The sequence below is a fragment of the Panulirus ornatus genome, chromosome 14, assembly GCF_036320965.1.
Source record: "Panulirus ornatus isolate Po-2019 chromosome 14, ASM3632096v1, whole genome shotgun sequence".
NCBI lineage: Eukaryota > Metazoa > Arthropoda > Malacostraca > Decapoda > Palinuridae > Panulirus > Panulirus ornatus.
Genome location: NC_092237.1, coordinates 46229022 through 46251728, shown reverse-complemented (window position 1 = coordinate 46251728; position 22707 = coordinate 46229022). Strand labels below are relative to the sequence as shown.

The window sequence follows — 22707 nt, the reverse complement described above, 5'->3', positions numbered from 1 at the left end:
CAGCTTCTGCAGTTTCTCACCTGAATCAGCCACCAGAGCTGTATCATCAGTGAACAACAACTGACTCACTTCCCAAGCCCTCTCATCCAAAACAGACTGCATACTTGCCCCTCTCTCCAAAACTCTTGCATTCACCTTCCTAACAACCCCAGCCATGAACAAATTAAACAACCATGGAGACATCATGCACTCCTGCCGCAAACTAACATCCACTGGGAACCAATCACTTTCCTCTCTTCCTACTCGTACACATGCCTTACATCCTTGATAAAAACTTTTCACTGCTTCTAGCAACTTACCTTCCACACCATATAATCTTCATACCTTCCACAGAGCATCTCTATCAACTCTATCAGATGCCTTCTCCAGATCCATAAATGCTACATACAAATCCATTTGTTTTTCTAAGTATTTCTCACATATATTCTTCAAAGCAAACACTTGATCCACACATCCTCTACCACTTCTGAAACCACACTGCTCTTCCCCAATCTGATGCTCTGTACATGCCCTTACCCTGTCAATCAATACCCTCCCATATACTTTCCCAGGAATGCTCAACAAACTTTTATCTCTGTAATTTGAACACTCATCTTTATCCCCTTTGCCTTTGTACAATGGCACTGTTATTATACTTGTGTGTGTGTGTTTGTGTGTGAAATGGTGATCAATTATCCTATAAAAATAATAGTAATAATACTTTTTTTTATCAAACTTGATCGCCGTTTCCCACGACAACAAGGTAGAGCCAGAAAACAAACGAAGAAAGGGCCCATCCACTAATACACATATATATACATAAACGCCCATACAAGCACATACACATATCAACATATAGACATATGCATACACATACATATATACACATGTACATATTCATACTTGCTTGCCTTCATCCATTCCGGCGCCATCCCGCCCCACAGAGAATAGCATCACCACCCTGTGTCAGTGAGGTAGCACCAGGAAAACAGACTGTAAAGGCCACATTTTTCCACACTCTGTCTCTAGCTGTCATTTGTAATGAACCAAGACCACAGCTCCCTATCCATATCCAGGCCCCACAGACCTTTCCATGGTTTACCTCAGATGTTTTACAATGCCCTGGTTCAGACCACTGACAGCATGTTGACCCCGGTATACATCATTCCAATTCACTTTATTCCTTGCATGCCTCTCACCCTCCTGTTTGTTCAGGCCCCCAATCACTCAAAATCTTTTTCACTCCATCCTTCCATCTCCAATCTGGTCATGTCAACCAGTGTGGGCAATGTTCTATAATAATCAAATACAAGGTATAGTTTATGAACTGCAGTCCATGATCATGTTTGTGCTCTATGTTTGGTTATCAAGTAGGTTGCAAAATGTCTCACTGTAAAGAAACTTTGGATACACAAGTTGTAAGTGTTGGTGTAACTCCTGATCAATTATTGGTCACAAGTGAGACCTGCTCATACAGATGTTGCACTGATACTTCCAGGTGTGCATTAAAGGCACTATGATACAAGCTACCAGATCAGACTACCAGAGAGACAATCTTCAAGCAGATATGGGGAACTTTAGCATTCTTGCTAGAGTTGGAGTTGAATGCAGGCAATTATTTACTTATTTGTACTGTACAGGGAGGGAATTTTACATTTGTCTCCATCTCTTAATCTGTCTCTATCATTATACAACTTATCAGATTTCTGTATGTCATCCACACTTCCAATTTCAGTCAGTTTATTCTATTCATCCACTACTTCTTTACTATATATGCTTTTTTAGGCTTTTTTGAACGAGTTTCTTGCATAAGTCTATGTTATGGCACTCTTGTTCTATCCTTGAATCTTTTAAAAAAATGCTCACTGTTGATTAGTTCATCTCTTACTCTTCTTCTTCCACTGTGGATAAGTCTGAAGCCTCTAACATTTCCTTGTAACTCAGCTCCCTTTATTCTGTTACCATCATTTCTATCCTCTTCTGGACTTTCTTTTAATTAGTTCTTTGAGATGACCAAACCTGAAGAAAGTGAGTGCATGCAAGCACATGCATTTTTGTTTGTGAAGGGGAAATGCTCTTCATCTGCACCTATAAGACATTTTACTCAAGATGAGAAAAGGGATACTGGGATTTATTCATTGAATTATGTTCTTGGAGAGCCTCTGTGTTATACCAAGTGTCTAGACTACATTTAACGCTACATCATGGGAATGAAAATAACCTTATATACAACTCAAGCACTGTCCATAACTATAAACTATTCAAATTTCAATTATCCTCAACTCCATTCCAATTTATACCAGGTGGATCAGGTCCAGCACATACAGACATCAAATTACTGAAACATATCTTCAACCCATGCCTAATATGTTAAATTGAAACATGAACTTCCACCCTTATACAGTATATGTACTTCTTAATATATGACTTTGCAAAGTAAGGCAATTCATCTAGTTAGAATTATGTCTCTAATCATGCCACCTCTACTCACTTCTATGTTTCCATTTCATATGGTTCCAAATAAGTTCTCTAGTATCCTGATTTGAAATATCTCTCACCTTACTTTATCCACTCATGGTATCTATCCATCTTTGGTGTACTCCTGACAATACTAAAGTATATCTTCTTGACCATCATATCATCTGCCGTATTTTCTAAATAAACATAACATCCTAAAAAAAAAATCTATCATGATTTCTTCACACCACATATCCTTCTGAGTCACATTCCTCACTATATCCTCTTAATTCCAACTATGCTACACACATTACCAATCTCTATTAATTTTACTTATAACTTATTTTGAGCTACATAAACTTGGGTTTCTCATTCATACATTAGAGATGGGAAAAGTGTTCCTTCAACCAAACTTCTAGCTCAGATAGCATTAAATATTTTCTACTCTTCTGAGATTTCAGTGCATTTCCAATCTGTTCTCCCTTGCACTACTATGCATTTAATTCAGGGATGACAGGATCTGGGAAGTGAAGCAGTTGTTGCTTGCTGATAATAAAGTGCTGGTGGCAGAGTTCAGAGAGAAACTGCAGAAGTTGGTGCCAAGTTGAGAAGAGTGTGTGAAAGGAGAAAGTTGAGAGTAAATGTGAATAAAAGCAAGGTTTTGGTGTTTAGTAGGGTTGAAGGACAAGTTAGGTTGGGGTGCGAACTTGAATGAAGAAAAATTGGAGGAAGTGAAGTGTTTTCAATGCCTGGGAGTGGACACAGCAGTGAATGGAACTATGAAAGCAGAAGAGAGTCATAGGGTGGGCGATGGGGTGAAGGTTCTGGAAAGAGTGATCGTTATCTGGGAGGGCAAAAATGGGTATATTTGAAGGTAAATTAGTCCCATCAATATCAGCCCTTCTTCATCTGTTCCTGGTACTACCTCACCAATGTGGGAAACAGCGACTGAGTATGAAGGAGAAAATCTTAACTCTACTATCAAATATCTAAACTCTTTAACAACTTCAAATTTGCCACATTTCGCACTGCTATTACACTGCAACTTTCCTTCCCTCTAGCATCTTCATTTCATTCACATTCTCTTTCAGCATCCTCTTCATCTGTACACCATTAAAGTGGTCAACAATTCTATGTAACTCATAAACTTACTTTTGATAAGTTTTCTAAGGCCCTTTTAACTTGTTTCTCATTTGCATGTCTGTCACCATCGCCATTTGTTGCTGGAGAATCATCTTCCCGTCGTGCATCACCATTACTTGTCTCATGCCATTCTAAAATTGAAATTATGGTTAGTTTCATAAAGTGCCAACCAAGTCTTCTTGAAGTTTTCTAAACAGTTATCAGATAACTTTAATAGTCTTATCCTACATAAGCATTCAACAACAGTCACAGGTTATTGGAGAAAAACTGATAATTCATTCCATTTTCACTGAACAAATTTTCAGATACTCAAAATCTTCTGTTGTCCGCATAAAATGAAAATAAACATTAAATAAGTTCTCTAAAATTTGAAAAATAATCCCAAATGCATCTGAAAAAAAATACCCTTCCAAATATGAGTGTTTACTTGATAAACACTAAGAATTCTTTGTTATGAAAGGTTAATCATTGTTTATGTACCTACACAAATTCAAGATGTTAGTGGAATCTGTCTACAAGATAAGCTTAAACAGCAGCCATCAACTGATTACTCTCTCTGAAGGAATGCAGCCTACATTGTTCGATGCACCAACTCGTTTTTGTGTATCTACAGTAAATAAATTCATGATATTCAAAATCAGTGCTCTGTCTATGCACTGAAAACAAGTTCAAGAGAAAGAAAGAAACATCACATTCTTTTCTATTATCAAAAACTGTTAGAAGTATCAACTACATTCCCACTCCACCCCTCACTCAATAGATGACCAGGCAAAAACAAAGATATTCATATGATGCAGAAAATCATATCACAACAAACATGTCACTGAAGATGAGGTAATACATGACAGCATTCACAATTCTTGTGTTACCTTTTCCTAGTGGTGTTTCTGCATATCTTTCCACGTATTTTCTCCTAATTCATAATGTTGATCTATCACTTCATAGAGGATAAAAAGTATTTTGATAAATTCTTTTTCCCACACTGCAATGGACTCTCTAAACCATACTCATCATTCAACTACATTGGTCCATTCCAATATACACGATGCAATTGAAAGACCAATTATATCCAACTCCTCTAGGGCCTGCAGCAAGTTTTTCAACAGGAAAAGTAATTACAAAGATGTTTTTGATTATATTGTACTAAGAATAAGAAAAAAAATATTAAAGGATTCAAAATCAATTAGTTATGCAATATTGTACTATCAATGTATCTATCAATATCTTTGATGTCCATTCTCTCCAAGAGCTCCCTCAAGGGGATGGCTATGGCACGAGTGTCTCTATAAATGGTGATCTCCAGTGCTACTTCTTAGCCTTTAGTGTCTTGCCCTTAACCAGCAACTCAAGTGCAGTGTTTCCTGAGGCTTCTACTTCATGTTCCTACCATCTACTTCTACTCAAAGTGTCTAATATTCCAACCTACTAATTATAGCTAATGCTCCCACCTAACATTCCTATTTACCTAATACTCCTGTCTAATGTTCTTACCTACTACTTTTATATGTTACTCCTATCATTCTGCCAAAAGGCAGGGCTTGCACAGAGTGCTCACTGCAGGAAAATCTAGTTACAAAGAATGCGTTGTGTGAGTTAAGTGTTGTCAAATGTTACGAGTGACATGAATGAGATTGTGTGTCTGTGGACAGAATGCCAACAGTCCATGTGTGGGAAAAAAAACCCAGCTACCTGGGTCAGAGGTGTGCAACCTGACAACCACTAAAATGCTGGCTCACTACATAGCCATCATTAACCCTAATGACACCCAGGCTGGTAGTATCAGTAATACATCTTCCTGGTCGGTGGCTGCCTACCAACCACCTCTTAATACTGTTTATAGATACAATACAGTGCTGTACAATGCATATACTTACCAGAAAAGATGCTTAAGGTTTTGTAACACAGGTGTATGTTAGGTGAAGCTTCCATGAATTTGTCTTACCCAAGTTAAACTCAGAATAATCTGGACTCAGGCTTACCTTTTTCAATGTATTTCATATGTTAATATTCTGCTGAAGTTAACACTATATGCTTCTACTTTATAATAATTCTAGATGAACTTATCAATGCCCTTGCACTGTTTTTAGGTGACACTCTGAAGGAATGACCTATTTTTTTCTGACAAAAAGCCACTTTGACAATTTAAACCAAGGGGAATATAATTGCTTGAAGAATGGTACCTCCAAGACCGAACTCATGAATGACCAATAAGAAGTTCTAGTTACCGATCCAAAAATGTGATAAGACTTTTGATGGAAAACAATAGTTATCAGATTCGGATAAATTCTGATGGATGGCTAAAGTTACTGTATACTTGAAATTCTGATAACTTCTTTCATCAAAATGAAAAATAGTAACTTTGAAAACAACATTTGTGTACAGGAATTACGCTTGTGCAGAGTCATGGAGGAGTTTTACAAGCATGGAGTCCCAGCCTTTTAACCTTACCTTACTAATGTACAGCTTTTTATGCATTCCAATACTCATTACATACAGTTTCTTGCCTTACTCCATTACATGACCAGTCAGTTCCTGTGGAAGAATTCCTTTATATCTTTCTTAATTCACTTCTAACAGTTTCTTTGTGTGCCCTCAAGAGGTTATATGAATTGTCTCATAAAAATGTTAACCAATATGTGTGCTGTGTAATCATTTAGATGTATGGTGCATAGAAGGAATTCTTCAATCGCGAAGCCTCATCTCTCAAGCCCTCTTTACTGTTATATAACTTTTAAGACCTTTTATCACCTTTATAATACACTGTTTCTTCACTTGAGCTGTTCTAATCATTCATCACAATTACTACTGAGAAATTTTTTCACTTCTCAGATTTTTGGCGAGTCTTCTTGTGATAACATTTAAATTTTACATAATATGTAATCAATAGCCACCTTATAAAATAAATTTAGAATCTGAAGATTATAACTGCATCCTTCCCCTACCTTATCTCTTCCAATTTAAGCAATTCAGTGGTTTTAATTCTTTCTCTATAATCAATATCTCTCATTTCAGATACAATGTATTTTGTAAGGTCTAACATATCTCAAATTTATTTCTTTTCCATTCTTTCTAATAAGACAATATCAAATGTCTTTTGGCAATAGAAGAACACTAAGTCTATCTATTTGTCTTTTTTTTTCTGAGCTAGAAGCCACCCTACCAAAGAAGTCCACGAATATTCATCATATCTCGTCCTTTGAACCCATGCTGCTGTTCACTCAAGAAGTTTCCCCTATGTAAATTATCAGTCTTCTTTCTGGTTATCTTAGCAGTTTTATGGATCATGCTCATCAGAGATACTAGCCTAAAATTCAATATATTTCTTAATTTTTTAATTAAAAACATTAGTAGGCACATTCACTTTCATCCAACCTCTTTGGCACTAAAACATCTTTCATTCATTTTCTAAAAAGCAGTTCAAGTGGTCTGTTGTTATTCTTTAAATACATGTGAGGAGGTTTGATCAGGTCTATGGGTTTTATATGGATCAAAATCCCTCAACAGCCTACTTGTAGTATTCTGTCTTATGACCTCTACGTTTTCTAAGATTTCTTCCCCATTCTATCTCCTGAGCACTGAGAGTAACATTTTTTAATACAGTCTGTAACTTTACCTTCAGCTCCTTGAAAAGTTTTTTTTTTTTTAACAATCTTCCTACTACATCCTTCAGAAATATTATTTGATCTTTTAATAACAATTTGGTTCTCAAAAATTTCTGTCAGATTATCACTTACCTTTACCACAATTTTTGCTTTTTCTGACTTTCTTTGCTCCTCCTTATTCTACTGCACTCATTTCTTGTTTTTCAAATCATTCAAATGTCATCTGGTGGATTTATCTTGCAAATCTTTTCTATAATACAGTGCATCCATGTTTTATAAGCTTCTGAACATTTATTGAACTACTACTCTCTTCTCTGATCCTCTCACTCTAACTCCCTTTTATCACTTTACAAAAACTCTTGTAGCACTGTTCCATATACTGACTGTGAAACACTATTTCCTAGTTCACAATCTGATTTGAAATGATTTAGCTGTTTGCAGTTACTTCCTTCATATCTCCTTTTGGGATTTGGTTTCCTCACTAATTTCATTATACTTTACATACCAAAACATTTTTTCAAATGGAGTATCATGTCTGTTTTCTTTATCTAGGCTACTGTATACGAATATAAGGTCCTAAAGATGTATCTGTACCTCTGATTCTTGTGTTCAGTAACAGGTGGGGATAAAAAGTTTTCCACATGCCATTCTAAAGTTTTCCATCTTTACCACTCTATTCATCTGAGAGAACCCAGTTCCTTGTCAATTTCTTTGTGAATTCTCCCACCATCTGAACTTTTATACCACCATAACAAGTTTGTATAAGTGCTTCTTGCTCTATCACAATTTTGCCTTTAATGATTACTGATTATTTGTTCTGGTCCTTCAAATCTTTTAGGAGAATTTTGTCCCAGTTTATCATATCTTTTGCAAGGATTTAAAAAAAAAAGCACAATAAATTTTTCGTATGGTTGCTTTCCCCATTATCAACTCTGAAAAGACTGACAAAAACCAATAACTAAATTCTTTTTTTACCAAAAAAAGCAGGCCTCTTCCTCTATTTTCTTTCTAAGTCCTCATTACTGCCTTACCTCCAGGATATATATCATGTGGTCCCAACAACTGCAAAAGTTTTGTCTCAACCACTCCAATAATATCTGGTCAGATTTCTCTTGTGGAAACTCTCAACTACAGTTTCATGCTACTAAACCCCAATCAATTTGTATTCATACACATTTCTCTATGCTCTTATCTCCCAAACCTTAGAATATCTAGTATTTTCCTTTTATTGATGCAAGTAATCAGCTCTCAAGGCTTAATTCAATGTTTCTCACTTTTTGCCTCATCATCTCCCGTTCTTTCTTTTCACTACTTTTAATCTCTTTCTTACAAAATGTCCAACCACCATTTTCATGATAAACAAGTTTCTTTGCCTACCTTAAAACCATTTACCTACTAAGCTCCATTCTAATGGTAATCCTTTTCTAAAGGTCTTCCCCTTTTACAATTACTACAATTACCTTGTCTTTCTGATAATGCATCTTTTACATCTTCTCTCTAGTAGTTTTTCTTACCCTACTTTCATATTTTTCCTTTACTCTTTGTCTTGATGAATGCTTCATGGTTATCTCCCTTGCCTTCTTCTCTCTCTAATCTAGGTTTCTCTCATACACAATACCTATCCACATTTTAGTGATTAAGTTTCTCTGCCATCCTTACAATCACTTACCAACAATGTTCCATTCTGTAGGTAAAATTTTACAGAGTTTCCACTGTTTTCCTTAACATACTCACCTATTTTTCAAATCTACAGTATCTCCTATGTCTTACTCAATTTCTTTCATATATTCCCTTTGTTAATTTATCTGGATGTGGTCATCATCCTATCCAATTATCATTAATGAAATCACACATCCAACTTTTCTCATTATTCTACACAATTTGTCTACACTATTAAGAGACTTAAGATATGTAAGTGTATCTCTCCTCTTTCTTCCTTTTTTGATCATGAACAAATACTTAAGTGATAGTTTATGTAACTCAGCTCCCTTAGTTCAGGTATAATCATTGTTGCATACACTAAACCTTCCTTATTTGATCTTTTTTGTTCCCTCAATGAAGGTAGCTAAACTGGTGATACTGTGCCTAATGTATTCTGCACTTTTTTAATAATTTCTGTATCCCTGCATTTTACTTCAACTTTATTTTCAAACATCTACTATTTTGCCCTTTTAACAATTCTCATAATCTGGTGTTCTGGTTATAAGCTGGGTGTTATATTAACACACTTTTTTTTATAAATTCTTATACTTTGTTCCCTATGAAATGAAAGCTATGATCAGGCCTCCTTCCACTGTGTCGTATCTTAACCAATTTGGCTTTGTACCTTTTCATATAATTTACAGGAGGTAGGCTGACATTTGTGATGCCTATTTCTGAAGTTATAGTATGTCCTCACATCAAACTTCCATCCCTGACTTTGGAAAATCGCTCATCTAATTTATCAAATCTGTTCAGAAAACTGAATGCTATTACTTCTTCCCTCTTCTCTTCCGATGTAAGTCATTCCATGGCTGCTAGCATTTCCACATTGCTTAATTCCTAATTTCTATGCCACAAATTTCGTATCTTACGTTTTAAATGTTATATTCAGAGTAGATGTGTAACTAACAAGCAACATTAATTCATTAAAACACAATAGGGAGTGATGTTGCCAGTACCAGTCTTCTTAGTTTACATAAGCTTCTCCTACCTCTGAACATGTGTTCTCTCATACCTCTCTCCATTCTGCTTCACTGTGAATTCCGTCAACTTATGACACCATTGCGATTTCTTTCATTCATCAGCCAGGACCTACCTTGCAACAAGCTCACGCTCTTTTTCACCTCCTGCTTTCCTCTTGCATCCTTGCCTCCGTGCTCTCCTCACCCTCCCACCACACTCTCAACATACCTCCCCCTTCCTTTCAGCTTTCCCTTCTCTAACCCTTCCCCAGTCATCTCCTTCCCTATCCACAACATTCCTTAAATTTCTTTCTTCTCTATTTATTCTTCCTTTGACACAGCTGTTCAGCTTTTCTTTGTAGTAATATGTTCTTTTAATAATTACTGCAATCTATCTATGCCTAATTCTGTAAGACATCAATGATCACTATGCACTCACCCCTCTTTCTCTCTCTCTCTCTCTTTTACTTATAATAATCTATCTTTGTTAAATATATTTTCTTTGTTTTTTCACATCCTCCACCTTCCTTCCAACCATTATGATTATCATCCTGTTGATCTACATCTTTCTAATACTGCTGTCTTCTTGTGTGATTTCTTATTTGTACTATACATGATGGGAGTCATATACCCATAGTGTTCATCCCTTGCACTTTCTTTTCCATCAGAAATCTTTGAAAATTTCTTAATATAGTTGCATATACAGTTTGCTCTCTTTGCTTGTATCACATAAATATAACTGCTACTGCAGAAACATTTCTGCATGCCTTTTGCAGCTAGTTTCTTACATAGTTCTGTGCTATATCTGCTTACTCACCACACATTTCCAATTTTGAAGAAACTTGAAAATTCTTATCAAGTCTCCCTTGTCCTCTATTGTAAAAACAATTCTGAACATCACTCAACCTCCACATATTTCCTCATCATCCTAAATTTCTTTACTCAAAGTCCCTTAGCCTGATCAGCTGCTCTCTCGATGAACTTATGGAAAAGTTTTGGGTTGTCTTTTGCCACATCCATATCACTCTTTTCACACTTTCCCTGCTCCTCCCTCTATCTTACAGTAGTAATTTCTTAGCTTTCATTTTCTAGCTGGTTTCAGCATCCTTCTCTAATAGGCTCTTTTTCCATGGTAACCACAAGAAAAATTGAGACAAGTGCACTTTTGTGTATTATATCTTCAAGGGAGACTAAGAATAATTCAGAGGATCACTGCACAGCTCAAATATAATGTGGCAAGAGAAAATGTGGTTTCTGTTCATATGCATGTGGCTTTTGGGAGTCAGCATGGTGACAGGTGTGGTGCCAGATTCATTTATCAGAAGCCACAAGCATTTGAATGGAAACAGTACATCTTCTTTTCTTATATATGCTGATTGATTGTAAAGTGATCCTCTACCTTATTTTTAGTCTCATCTGAAGATATAATACACAAAAGGGCACTTGGGACTTGTCTAATTTTCCTTACGGTTATCAATAAATATCAGCTTGTTGAAGGCTGCAGGAGTCTCATAGGGATAAAGGGGACTCCTAAGGCAATGTGTATAAAACCTTGAATATCAAAGTTTGTTTTTAATCACCGGCATGTAGGATTTACTAGTGATATTCATAGCAAACTCATACTGGTCTTTCTTAAAAACACTGGTAAGTTTTAGCATATCTCCAATTACTGTAATTCTCTCCTTTAGCTTCCCTCTCTTGCCCTTGAAACTTTCCTCCTTTTTTCTTTTTCCAATCTGTCCATTGTTGTAATCATTGATGGACTGACATCTACCTTCTGTCTTATCAACTAAGGTGTTCCTTATGGTTCTGTCCTCTCTTCAACCTTTTTCCTTCCCTTTGTCCACAATTCACCTTTGTTTAACCAATTAAGTATCACTACTCATCATTTACAAGTTACATTTCTTGCCTCAGAGTGAATGTGAGATTTGGAACTTATTCTAGGCATTGGGAGAAATTTTTATAACTTCCTAGACCTAGACTATCCGGGCTGGGCTTAGGATGCATTCTCGGTCTGGGGAGAAAAACTATGCAATGTTAAATGTACCACTCAGACAAAATGCCTACAACCCAGAGTGGTTTTCTTTTCTCTCTCTCCTACAACCTAGACAAATCCTGGACACCAGCAGATCTTCAAAAGTCTGGGTTATGTGAGATCCTGTAAGCAAGCGAGTCTGGTTTGAAAGGATACAATGTAATTCAGGTAATTTCCTAATTTTGGATTTGGACATTTCTTAGCAGATCATATGTAATTTATTCAAAGTCACCATTTCCAAAACCAAATTTCTTCCAAATTGTATCTTAGAAATCTTCAGCTTATTTCCTTTGCAGACTTTTTGCAACCCCTTACTCTATCAATATAAGTAAAGTAATTGGTATCATTTCAATCTCTATGGTAATCTTTCTTGGAAACATATCATAAAGAAATAGACCCATGTAACTGAAATGGTTCTAAACACAGTTTGTTTCAAATGTATCCGTCCCAACCGAAAGTACTCAAGCTATGCAATGTGCATACAATTGGCAATTATTATTCATACAAAAAGTTTCCACCTTAAATGATAGTAATTATTTCAAGGATGTTTCAGTCACATGTTTCTAAAACATTTCCTCATCCATCCAGAATTTTGATAACTTTGGATTGTAGCAATTAACATCAATACCTGCTTCTCTGGGTTCCATATTGAAAGCTCCCTCAAAGGCCTTTGCCATTTGTAGATGAAGTTCAGCCAAGCTGGTGGGTGGTTGAGAGGGAATATCCTTACCCACAACAGGAGTCTTGCTGGAACTCAACGTTGGAGACTCGAAGCCTGCTATTGGATTTATTGATAATGGTGGACTTCCTTCTTTTTCTTGTCGATCTCCAGCACCTAAAAAGCTATTAGGTTTTCGTTCTGATTGGACTGCTGTTTGGGTAGCCGAAGAGTTGGGATGGAAGAAAAGGAGCACGGTTAATTTCAATGTATCAAAATAAACCTGCTCAACTTAACTTTTTTTAATAAACTTTACAGCAAAATGAGTTGATTAAAAAACTATCCTTCTATTGATACAATAAAATATCAGTATGGCTATTTTCCATAAATGCAATTACTGTATAGAATCTTCATTATTTACAGCAATTTCAACAATCTTAAAATGAGGAACCAAGGCTTAATGTCTTCATCTACAATACTGTGCAGTGACATCTGATACTGTACATGTACACTAAGCTGTAAGTTACCATACTGTGCTCACATATAGTAGCTATATTTTAACAAGATTCTTTAATTACTCCTATACAATGGATATTCTATCACATCATACAAACAACGGAGAATATTTACAAATCACTAAATGACTGTAATGGTCTTTTTATTAATGCCATAATGAATTATAACCTACTTTGATTAATATGAACTTAGATGATTTTGAATAAAATCCTCTGAACTTACATCAGATATGTTTAGAAGAACAATGGAAATTAAAAATAAGGCACCCCAAGATTCTAGCTCAAGAATGACCAATTGGTCATTATTCTGACTGTGCAAAGGAATGAAATTTTGGTGCATACAGAGGCAATGAAGGTACACAAACTAAAAAAAAAATGGTGACTTAAGTGTTCATTCCCAAATGGAGTTTGAGGGAGCAATACCACAAGTAATGACACTCTGGTAAATTGTGATTGTTGAATCTTCCCGCTGCATTCTCCACTTCATCCAAAACAGGTGGTGCCATCATCCCAGGACTGAAAAGGTGTTGAGGGCAGCAAAACCTCAATTATGTACTTCAAGAGGAGGGAGGATGGGGCATATGAGGAAAACTAAAGAAACAATAGCACCTAGATGTATGTTACCCTTTTCCATTTATTAGATTTGAGGACAAAGAAAAATTATCTTTGTAAGAATTCCAGTTGTTTTCAGATGTGAGAGAAAGATCATTGTTACAACCTGTGACAAACACAGTCCCATCAGTCTACCCATGAACAGAAATTAATATATCAAGACATGGACAATATTGTGAAATGTACAATATATAAAGCCAAACACTGAATGTGCACTTTGATGGGCAGTGTTGGTCAGAGTTGACTCCTGTACTAGGCATGAGTCATTTCTCAGATAATCAGAAAGGAAGGGGTTAATTTTGTTACACCCTTCAAGATGATCAGAGACATCTCATGCTGTAACACTGCATTTCTGTTAACTTCCACCTTCAGTGAATGCCAGTAGTTTAATATATCAATACCTTCAAATAACTTTAGATGCATGCCATGCCATTTATGATGCTCAATGGCACATCCAAAACAAGCAAAAATGCGGCTTATCATCTGAAGGGAAGCTACAATGAGCAGTGGGACAGGAAAGAGGGTAGTGCTCAGTACCTCCAGTGAATTACATCCATCTTCATTAAAGGTCATCACACAGCCAAACCTGGACCAAGTATGACCTAAAATTGAAGTGCAAGATTTCAACTTTTCTAGAGGACCAAGAAACTTCAACCTCTTTGATCACCACCTGAGTAGCGACACGCAGCTTTGCACGAGGCAGAGGCAAGGGTACGAATGCTCTGAGTCATGACATGCTGACCCATTTAACCTTGAATATAGCTGACCTTGTATAATGGTTACCCAAATGTCTTTAAAATAGGTCATTCATGCTAAATATTCATGCCACCAAACCACCTCAGTCAGTTGACCTGATTACCCATTACTATTGTGTCTCAATGAGACATGCACTAACTCATACCTCGTGGAAAAATTGTATGCCAGTTTTCATTACTTTAACATTCAGCTATACTGTACACATGAGTAAATATAATACAGTTCACTGATTAAAGTGTTTTAAGGAAATTTCTCCACCTATTTGCATTGCAATATATATATATATATATATATATATATATATATATATATATATATATATATATATATATACACACGCAAAAAACAGGCAAATGAAACAAGATATATTCCCAAGTGCACCTATTCGCATTGCAATATATATATATATATATATATATATATATATATATATATATATATATATATATATATATATATATATATCTGTTTCCCATTTTAGAAAGTTAAAAAATGCAAGGAGGGGAGGATTTCTGGCCCCCTGCCAGAGGGGTAGGGAAAATGATTTGGTAAACAGAGAAGAGGTAGTAAAAGCTTTGCGGAAGATGAAAGCCGGCAAGGCAGCAGGTTTGGATGGTATTGCAGTGGAATTTATTAAAAAAGGGGGTGACTGTATTATTGACTAGTTGGTAAGGTTATTTAATGTATGTATGACTCATGGTGAGGTGCCTGAGGATTGGCGGAATGTGTGCATAGTGCCATCGTACAAAGGCAAAGGGGATAAGAGTGAGTGCTCAAATTACAGAGGTATAATTTTGTTGAGTATTCCTGGTAAATTATATGGGAGGGTATTGATTGAGAGGGTGAAGGCATGTACAGAGCATCAGATCGGGGAAGAGCAGTGTGGTTTCAGAAGTGGTAGAGGATGTGTGGATCAGATGTTTGCTTTGAAGAATGTATGTGAGAAATACTTAGAAAAGCAAATGGATTTGTATGTAGCATTTATGGATCTGGAGAAGGCATATGATAGAGTTGATAGAGATGCTCTGTGGAAGGTATTAAGAATATATGGTGTGGGAGGCAAGTTGTTAGAAGCAGTGAAAAGTTTTTATCGAGGATGTAAGGCATGTGTACGTGTAGGAAGAGAGGAAAGTGATTGGTTCTCAGTGAATGTAGGTTTGCGGCAGGGGTGTGTGATGTCTCCATGGTTGTTTAATTTGTTTATGGATGGGGTTGTTAGGGAGGTGAATGCAAGAGTTTTGGAAAGAGGGGCAAGTATGAAGTCTGTTGTGGATGAGAGAGCTTGGGAAGTGAGTCAGTTGTTGTTCGCTGATGATACAGCGCTGGTGGCTGATTCATGTGAGAAACTGCAGAAGCTGGTGACTGAGTTTGGTAAAGTGTGTGAAAGAAGAAAGTTAAGAGTAAATGTGAATACGAGCAAGGTTATTAGGTACAGTAGGGTTGAGGGTCAAGTCAATTGGGAGGTAAGTTTGAATGGAGAAAACCTGGAGGAAGTAAAGTGTTTTAGATATCTGGGAGTGGATCTGGCAGCGGTTGGAACCATGGAAGCAGAAGTGGATCATAGGGTGGGGGAGGGGGCGAAAATTCTGGGAGCCTTGAAGAATGTGTGGAAGTCGAGAACATTATCTCGGAAAGCAAAAATGGGTATGTTTGAAGGAATAGTGGTTCCAACAATGTTGTATGGCTGCGAGGCGTGGGCTATAGATAGAGCTGTGCACAGGAGGATGGATGTGCTGGAAATGAGATGTTTGAGGACAATGTGTGGTGTGAGGTGGTTTGATCGAGTAAGTAATGTAAGGGTAAGAGAGATGTGTGGAAATAAAAAGAGCGTGGTTGAGAGAGCAGAAGAGGGTGTTTTGAAATGGTTTGCGCACATGGAGAGAATGAGTGAGGAAAGATTGACCAAGAGGATGTATGTGTCGGAGGTGGAGGGAACGAGGAGAAGTGGGAGACCAAATTGGAGGTGAAAAGATGGAGTGAAAAAGATTTTGTGTGATCGGGGCCTGAACATGCAGGAGGGTGAAAGGAGGGCAAGGAATAGAGTGAATTGGATCGATGTGGTATACCGGGGTTGACGTGCTGTCAGTGGATTGAATCAGGGCATGTGAAGGTCTGGGGTAAACCATGGAAAGCTGTGTAGGTATGTATATTTGCGTGTGTGGACGTATGTATATACATGTGTATGGGGGTGGGTGGGCCATTTCTTTTGTCTGTTTCCTTGCACTACCTCGCAAACGCGGGAGACAGCGAGAAAAAAAAAAAAAAAAATTATATATATATATATATATATATATATATATATATATATATATATATATATATATATACACACATTATCCCTGGGATAGGGGATTAAAAATACTTCCCACGTATTCCCTGTGTGTCGTAGAAGGCGACTAAAAGGGGAGGGAGCGGGGGGCTGGAAATCCTCCCCTCTCTTTTTTTTTTTTTTTTTTTTAATTTTCCAAAAGAAGGAACAGAGTGGGGCCAGGTGAGGATATTCCAAAAAAGGCCCAGTCCACTGTTCTTAACGCTACCTCACTGACGCGGGAAATGGCGAATGGTTTAAAAGAAAAAGAAAAAATACATATACATATATATATACATATACGCAAAAAACACAGGCAAATGAAACAAGATATATTCCCGAGTGCACTTTTGTGTAAAGATGACATCGTCAGGAGAGCTACAAGACGTAGAACAGTCAATTGATATATGAGGAAGATATGTAGCCAAGATGCCTTTGGTAAGCAAGCATTACAAATAATGCTTGTTTACCAATGGCATCTTTCAACCCTGTCATATGCCTTCTCCAGATCCATAAATGCCAAATAAGAATTCATGGTTTTCTAAGGATTTCTCACACATTCTTTACAACAAACACCTAATCAACTTTACCATAAATGCCAAATAAGAATTCATGATTTTCTACGGATTTCTCACACATTCTTTACAGCAAACACCTAATCCACTTTACCATTTCTGAAACCACACTCCTGCCCCCTAATCTGATGCCTTCATCCTCTCAATCAATACCCTCCCATACAACTTAACATGTGTACTCAACAAACCTATACCTTAGTAGTTTGAACACTAATCTTTAGCCCCCTTGCCTTTATAAGATGGCACTATACATGCAATTCTGCCAATCTTCAGGCACCTCACCATGCTCCAAACGTACTCTGATAATCCTTACTAACCAATCAGCAACACAGTCACCCCCTTTCTTCATAAATTCAACTGCAATACCATCCACTCCAGCCACCTTGCCGCATTTCATCTTATGCAAGGCTTTCCCAAATTTTCTCTTTTCACCAAAGCACTCTCAGAGAGTCTCTCACTTCGCATACCATCCTGAACAAAATGCCCTACATCTAACAGTCCTTCAAAATACTAACTCTTCCTCACTTAATCACTACCTGTTAACACTTCTTTCATTCCCTTGACTGATGTTCCTATTTCTTCTCTTGGCTTTTACATATTATCTATATCCTTCCAAAACATCTTTTTTATTCTTGCTTAAGGTTAATGATACTTGCTCACCCCAACTCTCATTTGGCTTCTTTTTCAACCCCAGCATCTTTCTCTTGACCTCCTGTTGCTTTCACTTGTACATCTCCCAATCATCTGCACTCCTTTTCTGTAAGTACTACCCAAACACCTCTATTTTCTATTTCACTAGCAACTTCCCTTTTCATCCCACTAATCACTACCCTTTCTAGTCTGCCTACTTCCCACCTTTCGCATGCTACATGCATCTCTTGCACAAACCATCTCTGCTTCCTTAAATCTGTCACATTCCTCACCCACTCCCCTGACTTCATTCACTCTCACTTTTTGCCACTCTACACTCAATCTCTCCTGGTACTGCTTCACACAAGTGTCCTTCCAAGCTCACTTACTCTCACTCCTCTCTTCCTGACATTGTTTCCTTTTTTTCAAAAAACTCTACAAATTTTCACCTGCCTCCACAAGACAGTTATCAGACATCCTACCAGCTACCATTCTCAACATATTTACATCTAAATGTCTCAATTTTACAAGCCTATCAATCAAAATGTAATCCAATAATGCCTGCTGACCATCTCTCCTACTCATGTATACCCTGTATTCCCAGTCAAAAGTCTTTTCTCAGCACACAACTCCACAAGCTCTTCACTGTTTCCATTCATAAAAGTGAATACTGCCACAGTACTTAACTTCACATTTAAATCACCCATTACTAATACCCAGTCTCTTTCATCAAAACTGCTCCTAAAATGCTTGCTTCCCCTGATCTCTCTTCTCATAACCAGGTGCACAAGCACTAAAAATTTCCCATCTCTCTCCAACCACTTTCAATCTTACCCACATCGATCTAGAACTTACTTCTTTACACTCCCATGAGTCCTGCTTCCATAGTACTGCTACTACTCCCTTAGCTCTTGTTCTCTCAACAACCCCTGACTTTACTCCAAAGGCATATCCAAACCAGTCTTTCCCTTTACCCTTGAGGTTTCTTACATTCAGAACCAAAGTATCCAGAGTTTTTTCCTCTAACATTCAATATCTCCTCTCTTATCTTACATCCACATATATTTAGACACCCCAGTCTGAGCCTTCAAGGAGGATGAGCACTCCCTACCTAGCTCCTTCTTCTATTTCCTCTAAGAAATTGAAATACAAGAAGGGGTGGTTTTCAGCCCCATTTAGTCACCTTCTACAACATGCAGGGAATAGGTAGATAGAACTCTTTCTCCCCTACACTAGGGATATACATAGAGATGCTTTGTGGAAAGTTTTAAGAGTATATGGTGTGGGAGGTAAGTTGTTTGAAGCAGTGAAAAGTATTTACCAAGGACGTAAGGTATGTGTACGAGTAAGAAGAGAGGAAAAAGATTGGTTCCCAGTGAATGTCGGTTTGTGGCAGGGGTGCATGATGTCCCTATGGTTGTTTAATTTGTTTATGGATGGAATGGTGAATGCGAGAGTTTTGGAGAGAGGGGCAAGTATACAGTCTGTTGAGGATGAGAAGGCTTGGGAAGCAAGTTAGTTGTTATTCGCTGATGATACAGCGCTGGTGGCCAATTCAGGTGAGAAACCGCAAAAGCTGGTGACTTAGTTTGGAAAAGTATGTGAAAGAAGAAAGCTGAGAGTAAATGTGTATGAGCAAGGTTATTAGGTTCAGTAGGGTTGAGGGACACAGTAATTGAGAGGCAAGTTTGAATAGAGAAAAACTGGAGGAAGTGAAAAGTTTTAGCTATCTGGGAGTGAACTTAGCAGCACATTGAACCATCAAAGTGGAAGCGAGTCATAGGGTGGGGGAGGGGGCAATGGTTCTGGGAGCGTTGAAGGATGTGTGGAAGGCAAGAATGTTATCTCAGAGAGCAAAAATGGGCATGTTTGAAGGAATAGTGGTTCCAACAATGTTATATGGTTGCGAGGCATGGGCTATAGATACGGTTGTGCGGAGGAGGGTGGATGTGTTGGAAATGAAATGTTTGAGGACAATATGTGGTGTGATCAAGTAAGTAAGGAAAGGGTGAGAGAGATGTGTGGCAATAAAAAGTGTGGTTGAGACAGCAGAAGAGGGTGTGTTGAAATTGTTTGGACACAGAGGATATATGTGTCAGAGGTGGAGGGAAGAAGGAGAAGCAGGAGACCAAATTGAAGGTGGAGGGATGGAGTGAAAAAGATTTTGAAGTATCGGGGCTTGAACATACAGGAGGATAAAAGATGTGCAAGGAATAGAGTGAATTGGACCGATGTGGTACACTGGGGTTGATGTGCTGTCAATGGATTGAACCAGGGCCTGTAAAGCATCTGGGGTAAACCATGGAAAGGTCTGTGGGACCTGGATGTGGAAAGGGAGCTGTGGTTTTGGTGCATTACACATGACAGCTAGAGACTGAGCATGAATGAATGTGGCCTTTTTTTTTTTTCCCTAGCACTACCTAGCTGGAGGGGGGGGATGCTATTTCATGTGTGGCATGGTGGCCATGGGATGGATGAAGGCAGCAAGTATGAATATGTATATATGTGAATATGTATATGCGTATATATATGAATGTGTGTATGTATATGTGCATATTAAAATGTATATGTATGCATATGTGCGTGTATGGGTATTTATGTATATACATGTGTATTTAGGTGGGTTGAGCCATTCCTTGTCTGTTTCCTTGTGCTACCTCACTGATGCGGGAGACAGCGATTAAATATAACAATATATATATATATATATATATATATATATATATATATACATATATATTTTTTTTTTTTGCTTTGTCGCTGTCTCCTGTGTTTGCGAGGTAGCGCAAGGAAACAGACGAAAGAAATGGCCCAACCCACCCCCATACACATGTATATACATACGTCCACACACGCAAATATACATACCTACACAGCTTTCCATGGTTTACCCCAGACGCTTCACATGCCCTGATTCAATCCACTGACAGCACGTCAACCCCGGTATACCACATCGATCCAATTCACTCTATTCCTTGCTCTCCTTTCACCCTCCTGCATGTTCAGGCCCCGATCACACAAAATCTTTTTCACTCCATCTTTCCACCTCCAATTTTGTCTCCCACTTCTCCTCGTTCCCTCCACCTCCAACACATATATCCTCTTGGTCAATCTTTCCTCACTCATTCTCTTCATGTGCCCAAACCATTTCAAAACACCCTCTTCTGCTCTCTCAACCATGCTCTTTTTATTTCCACACGTCTCTCTTACCCTTACGTTACTTACTCGATCAAACCACCTCACACCACACATTGTCCTCAAACATCTCATTTCCAGCACATCCATCCTCCTGCGCACAACTCTATCCATAGCCCACGCCTCGCAACCATACAACATTGTTGGAACCACTATTCCTTCAAACATACCCATTTTTGCTTTCCAAGATAATGTTCTCGACTTCCACACATTCTTCAAGGCTCCCAGAATTTTCGGCCCCTCCCCCACCCTATGATCCACTTCCGCTTCCATGGTTCCATCCGCTGCCAGATCCACTCCCAGATATCTAAAACACTTTACTTCCTCCAGTTTTTCTCCATTCAAACTTACCTCCCAATTGACTTGACCCTCAACCCTACTGCGCCTAATAACCTTGCTCTTATTCACATTTACTCTTAACTTTCTTCTTTCACACACTTTACCAAACTCAGTCACCAGCTTCTGCAGTTTCTCACATGAATCAGCCACCAGCGCTGTATCATCAGAGAACAACAACTGACTCACTTCCCAAGCTCTCTCATCCCCAACAGACTTCATACTTGCCCCTCTTTCCAAAACTCTTGCATTCACCTCCCTAACAACCCCATCCATAAACAAATTAAACAACCATGGAGACATCACACACCCCTGCCGCAAACCTACATTCACTGAGAACCAATCACTTTCCTCTCTTCCTACACGTACACCTGCCTCACATCCTCGATAAAAACTTTTCACTGCTTCTAACAACTATATATATATATATATATATATATATATATATATATATATATATATATATATATATATATATATATATATTTTTCTTTTTAAACTATTCGCCATTTCCCGCATTAGCGAGGTAGCGTTAAGAACAGAGGACTGGGCCTTTGAGGGAATACCCTCACCTGGCCCCCTTCTCTGTTCCTTCCCTTGGGATAGGGGATTAAGAATACTTCCCACGTATTCCCTGCGTGTCGTAGAAGGCGACTAAAAGGGGAGGGAGCGGGGGGCTGGAAATCCTCCCCTCTCATTTTTTTTTTCATTTTTCCAAAAGAAGGAACAGAGGAGGCCAGGTGAGGATATTCCAAAAAAGGCCCAGTCCTCTGTTCTTAACGCTACCTCGCTAACGCGGGAAATGGCGAATAGTTTAAAAGAAAAAAAAAGATATATATATATATATATATATATATATATATATATATATATATATATATATATATATATAAGTAAAAACATAAGGAAATGGAAAATATGGTGTCAAGCAATTTTGCATAAGTGCATTGTCAAGAGTGAGTACAGATGAAGAGAACCAGAACATAACATACCAGTCACTACTGGGTGGGGCAGGCAAATGGATTAAGGCACAGGTCACCCTCAATGACTTTACTTCTGTTAAAATACAAAATCAGGTGAACGTATGTTTTTAAAAATATGTTTTCCATTTTCCTGTGGTTTTCCTAGCATCTTAAGTACACTTTCTACTCGAGAACTTTTTGCATTTATCATTTTTATTACACTTAGCCAACGTCTCCCGCATTAGCAAGGTAGCACAAGGAAACAGACAAGGAATGGCCCA

The 22707-nt window shown here is 37.8% G+C and overlaps 1 protein-coding gene across 9 annotated transcripts in view; it reads right to left on the bottom strand.

Moving 5' to 3' along the window:
* Positions 1-22707, bottom strand: part of LOC139753369 (orphan steroid hormone receptor 2-like) — a 467590-nt gene that overhangs the window by 22694 nt on the left and 422189 nt on the right. For all 9 annotated transcript variants that reach the window (XM_071669765.1, XM_071669764.1, XM_071669771.1 and 6 more), the window contains 2 exons: positions 12508-12750; positions 3589-3710 (listed from right to left, as the gene is read on the bottom strand). In XM_071669765.1, coding sequence (XP_071525866.1) covers positions 3589-3710; positions 12508-12750 — 365 coding nt within the window. The remainder of the gene's footprint in view (positions 1-3588; positions 3711-12507; positions 12751-22707) is intronic.